Source organism: Poecilia mexicana, unplaced genomic scaffold (genome assembly GCF_051168715.1).
Source record: "Poecilia mexicana isolate PSO_F unplaced genomic scaffold, ASM5116871v1 scaffold_6, whole genome shotgun sequence".
NCBI classification, from domain to species: Eukaryota; Metazoa; Chordata; class Actinopteri; order Cyprinodontiformes; family Poeciliidae; genus Poecilia; species Poecilia mexicana.
Window position 1 is genome coordinate 27,855,177 of NW_028263375.1, and position 5,945 is coordinate 27,861,121.

The window sequence follows — 5,945 nt, forward strand, 5'->3', positions numbered from 1 at the left end:
TACAACCCTTTTAAGATACTTTGATAGGAGTTATTACAACAATTGATCTCCCTTTGGGGTGAAGACAATATTTTTTAATTTAAAATTAACTAAAGTACAACAACTGAGCTACAGGCATCAACAAGCTTCTGGAATAATGTTGACATATTTATTCTCTATTAATAAAGGTGATCAAGTTCATGCTGCTTCTTTCTGTCATGCAGCTTTCAGTGCAGTAGAGCTGAAAGCATAAAGCTGGCCTGCTTTATTGATTGAGGAAAGTTGGTGCGTAGCACCTGCATCGTTCACAGCAAATGGCAACACAAGAGCCGTTTTCATTGAAAACGAAGACCAGCGCAACATTCCCAGGAACACGGTCTCACGCCAACTCGTCATCAGAGGGATATTCCAAGAGGCGTTTTTAACTTTACGGAGAACCGAAGCACTCATGAACAAATCCTACTTGTTTTATCAAAAGAAACACGGAGGGGTAGCATGGAGGAGCCGAGCATGCAGTCAAACGATATCAACATAAAGGAGCCGTGTCCAGATAAAAGAGACATATGGAAATGGAATGTGGGATTTTTTTGTTTGTTTTTTCTGGACTTTTTTTTTTTGAGGCATAACAGATGAACAGCAGCTGTGCATCTGAACCGAGCATTGCTGATCTTCTCCTTTTTTCAGCTTCCTGTTTGTTTGCTTGCCGCGTTCTCAGCCACCTCCCTGGGAGAGAGGAGCATTAAGAAACGTACAACTTCACACATCTTAGCACGTCTGTCGGAGCCAGGCGTGTACGTTTCTGCTGTAGGGACACTGTAAAGTAGTGCAACCGTGGATACATACGTGTGTGTGCGCGCGCAAGAGGGTGAGATGAGTTGAATTTGTGAAATCAAAAGTGACAAGCAGAATGGGTTAAGATATCCGGTGATCTTCCCACCATCAAAGTGGAACGTGGTGATCAAACTCCGAGTTCCCTATTTATTTGATGATCTCAGTGAGTGAGTCATCGTCTTCAGTCAGCATTAACTCTCTTTTTAGGCTTTAGATCAGTGTTTCTCAACCCTGGTCCTCAGCGCCCCCCTGCTCTGCATATTTTAGATGTGCCTCTAGTCCAGAACAGCTTATTTAAATTATTGCATGACCATCAAGTGCTGCAGAAGGCTATTAATCACTTAGAGATACAATTCAGGTGTGTTTCAAAGGGAAATACCTAAAACATGCAGGACAGGGGGGCGCTGAGGACCAGGGTTGAGAAACACTGCTTGAGATGCATAATATTGGTGGAAGGTTAATAGGGTCCGAACGGAAAAGTGAAAAATATAAGTACACCAATAAAGATATTAAAAGTGTGGCATTTGTGTTCAGTCCCCAAAAATAAGTCAAGTGAATAGCAGACATGTCAGGGAGAAAAAGTTGTGGAGAAGTTTTGAATGCCCAACAGAAGTCGAGGCAGTTTTATTTGTATGGCACATTTCATCAACAAGGCAGTTCAAAGGGCTTTAGACCATAAAACAGCATACCAGGGAGTCCTTGAAAAGTCTTAAATTCATGTACCTAAAATTGTGGCCTTAAAATGTCTTAAATGTATTACAAGGTATGTAGCCTAAGTTGGCCTTGAATACATTAACTACAGGTCTTAAATGTTGTCATGGCAGGACTATTTAATATTCTAATTTACTTTTTCTGGGGAACATTTCTGTTAGGCAAAAGTTTGAGTCACATGCAGACTACCACTAACGAGGCTACCGCTAACGTTAGTGGTAGCCTAATGCTACCACTAGCGTTAGGCTAGTGGTAGCCTAACGCTTGCTAGCTAGCTAGTTTTTTTGTGTCTATCATTGGTCATTTTTCTTTGCCACTGGCTCACTTCTGTGCAAAAAACTGTACTACTACTACATAAAATATGCAATTTTCTTTTGCATATTCTGCAGTGGTACAGGTCTTAAATTTCATTCACAATGGTCTGAAAAAGGTCTAATAAAGTCTTGAATTTGACTTGCTTAGCATATTACATGTGAAAAGCATGTACTATGGTAACGAATTATAAAACAAACATATTTTGTCAAATGCATAATCAAAATCAAGGAAATATACATCAAATATAATAATCAATGTTCAAGTCATTATTAATCAAAGAGAACTCTATACAGGTGGGTTTTTAGCTTTGAAACTCAGCGTTTCGACAGTTTTTTACTTTTGTGGAAGTTTGTTCCAGATTAGTAGAGAGTAGAAAATAAACAGTGCTCGTCTATATTTGGTTCTGGTGAGAGCATGTTTCAGCTCCGTTACTGTAGACAGGCAAGAAGAAGAGAAATTGCCCCATTGACAGTTTGTCACAAACGATTACATTAGATAGCAGACTTGTAAAAAAATATCCTCTTCCCATATGAATCTTTTTTTTTTTTTTTTTTACAACCAAAATGGTGCACATATACAAAAAAGTAAACATTTAGCTTCAACCTTATTCAAGCATTGAAATGACCCAGTCAAAGTCCATACTGAACTCCAATTAGATGGACTTGGTCACAGTCTCCATCCAATCTAACTCAACTTGAGCTATTTTGAAAAACAGAATGGAGGGTAAAAAAATCAGCATTTACACCCAATAAGCTGGTTAACACACCCCCTACAGGCCTGTAGCTGTAACTGTTCTAAATAGTATTCACTCAGTGAGGCCTGAACACAAATTCACAAATAAGAATTTTAAAGATTTCAAAGATTCTTATTTGTTATTAGTTCTTTCCACCTCGTGTTGAAGTGCTAATTTGCTTTTGGTCTATCACATAAACCTCTAAGAAACACCCCCCCTGAAAGTTTGTGGCTATGATGTGACAAAATGCAGAGAGGCTCTGCAGCTCAGACAGTTTCCAGACCTGACAGGCGCAATCATAAAAACTTTGACCTTTTAGGAAGGATTAATCTGTCACCTCAACACCGCAGTTCCTTTAACGCAGCACTTGTACCAAGTCATGGGCCGACAAATCAGTCTGAACAAGCGAACATCAGTCTATCCAACTAGAAAAAAAATGGATTTCAGTGTTAACATCTCAGCTAGGAGGTTTTATTTAAAACTGTGAAGTTTGTACCAATGAAGCAACTTCATTGGCACAATGAAGTTGTGCCAATGAAGCACAACTTCATTGTGCTTCATTGGCACAATGAAGCACAATTAAGAAACTACACTAATGTTGTAGTTTCTTAATGACTTTACTTCTTTCTTCTTTTTTTTGCAGAGCATTGAACACCAATTGTTACCAAATATGTCTCAGGATTAGCCAGCCTGAAACCATGAGACCTAAATGTTCTGTTACATCGGTTCTGATTTGGTACTTTTTGTAGACTTTTGTTCATAAATATTTTGTTGAGTCATTCCCTCTGGTTTTGGATGTGGATCAGGTCTAAGCATTGTTGTTATGATGTGTAACCATAGCAACAGAGGATTTTCTCCCCCTCCTACAACTTGGAGCAGCTGATTAGAATCTCAAAACATCAAATAATACCTGAACCTCATACCTCAATTTCCCAGAGAAATTGAAAAGAAAAAAAAATTCCAGACAGAAATTTAATGAAGCGACAAAAGCATTGATGCGCGTGAGAAGAGCTTGCTGTCCGCTGATGATGAAATTATGCATGACGACATCAAAATTTCCCTTTGAGATGAAGTATTTTTGAATTTGAACGATAGTTTTTTAATGTATTTTATGCTTCTTTTTAAATCTAGGATTTTATCTGTTTTATGAAAATGTCTCGGTGGTTCATCTTTGTGATTTCTGGACACTTAAAGGTTCGATTAAAATAATTTGGGAACCAGCTGAAGATCAGTTTGTGTGAATTTATAGAGAATGGATGAGAGTTAGGTTAGTGTTGAGACCGACATGTTTTTTTCTCCTTTTGGTAAGCAGAATAAAATCAAACTTTCTATACGTCATGATTTTACGTTTCATATTTGATAATGCTTTGTGTCCCACTCTATAAAAAAACTAATTCAACCTTTGATCGTATTTATTTCAGTCCATGTTATTGTCTAAGTTTGTGTCTTGTCAGATTGAGGAGTGCATAAAGAGAATAAAAGTTGTTAATAATATCGTCATCATTGTGTCATTTTAGTCTGCAGAAACCAAGATGAGAGTCCCTAATCTTTGTTTTCATCTATTTAAACGTAAAACCCGAGGTAGATTTCAACGACCTAGTCCATGCACCTACAGATCAGGTTGAAGGAACCTCCTTGTGATCACTCCAGGGTTTCCTAGAATCCAGCTCGAAATAACACGGGTCTTCCTGGGGCGGCTCTATTGTTCACTCAGAGGAATTCAGCTCCTCTGGCCTCCCAGCAGGCTGACTTCACATTGCTCCCTTTTGATCCGTTTGTCTTCAGGAAACGCGTCTTAAAGAAGGGATCGTCAGACTGCAGCCTCAGGAAGAGCCGCTGCGCTCCGAGCTGCTCAGTGGAAAATTCACAGTGTTGGTAAGAATGTTTTTGTTTTCCTTTATTAGCTGACATAAGTCAGATTTCTCTTTATAATATTGCTCAGACAACTTTCACAAACCAAAGAGATGTTTTTGTACTCACTTAGAGCCATAAATGTTGCATGAAGTTTTGTGAAAAGGCAAAAAGAAAAATTGGAATAAAAATGTCCATTAGGAAATTTGTGGTCATTTTTAAAGAACCGCCATTTTATGTCTGGTTTTAGGTTTTAAAAGCAAAGGAAAATATAAAACATTTACAAAAAGAGGGTTGCTAAAAAAATGTTTTGTCTTAAAATAATGTGAACAAAAAAAGCACTTAGTTTCCAACATGATGACGAGACAACAATAAATATGACTAGGAACGTTACAAATGTGCGCCAAACTTTGTCCATATTCCACTAAAGTTGAAAAAATACAATTTCGGAATTGTGTTGATTAGATAAGAAATGCAATTAATGTCACACGTGAATACGTCTGTCCACGCAGCAAACCATTAAAAATCCTCCTCCAAACTACTTCCTGTCTTCTTCTTCATGGTTTGCGCCAGTGGCAACATCCCGTTGTTGGCCCTGTAACCCACGTGATGTGAAAAAAGTTTTTCCATTGCAATTTTGTGAAACAAGCTGATTTTGATGCAGCCAAAAAAACACCCACCTCATCCTGACGTCAAAACTTTTCAGTGAAAATAATAAATTGCAGTGTCTCCACCAAGCAAATTAATTTTCAAAATCTCAAATTGTGCAATTATGTGGTCAAGGGAAATGCAACCTCAGATTTTTGTGTGGAATATATTTATTCCATTAAAAAAACAACAACAAACAATTAAGTAAACAGCTAAATATTTTTCAATTGTTGTTTCAACACTTTTTTTAAGCTAAATTATCAAGAGCCGTCGTAAATAGGGTTTTCCATTCAGGCTAAAAAGTTACACCTTGGTCTCACTTGAGAAATATTCAGAGATATATGGAAAGAATTTAGCAATATTTGTGCTTACTTATGACTTTAAACGTGACTTTTTGTTACACACCGTATCCAAGATCGATATGTTGCGTAGCTGCAAGATGACATCAAGTGAGGCTGAGGCAGCAGCGTTGTACGAATAGAAAATACTGCCACCTGCAGGTGGGAGGTCGCTGTAACTTAAACACAAATGTTTTTGAGCATTTTTTTGGGGGAAAATTTATAGTGCAAAATACAAATTTTGCGTAAATTTCCACAATCTGCGAAAAAACTGGAGCGACTAATGTTCCCTAACAAACATCAGATACCTGCTTACTATTAAGTTCAAATAGTTTTTAGGTAGATCAGAAAATATTCACCTCTAAAAAATGTGGTGGAGTTCACAGTTGTGACCTGAAATCAGAAGGGTGTGAATATTTCACAGCGCACATCCCAGAGAGCTCTAACCACCACCGACAGCTGCCAGGTGAAACCCAGCAGCATGTTTATTGCAGGGTTTATGAATCCCTGTGTGATATGCAATATGGAGGATGGAACCT

At 37.9% G+C, this 5,945-nt stretch overlaps 1 protein-coding gene across 3 annotated transcripts in view; it reads left to right on the forward strand.

Annotated features, from left to right (window-relative positions):
• ptpn9a (protein tyrosine phosphatase non-receptor type 9a) overlaps window positions 1-5,945 on the forward strand; it is a 29,911-nt gene that overhangs the window by 12,234 nt on the left and 11,732 nt on the right. For all 3 annotated transcript variants that reach the window (XM_088006520.1, XM_014970834.2, XM_014970836.2), the window contains one exon: window positions 4,355-4,444. In XM_088006520.1, coding sequence (XP_087862646.1) covers window positions 4,355-4,444 — 90 coding nt within the window. The remainder of the gene's footprint in view (window positions 1-4,354; window positions 4,445-5,945) is intronic.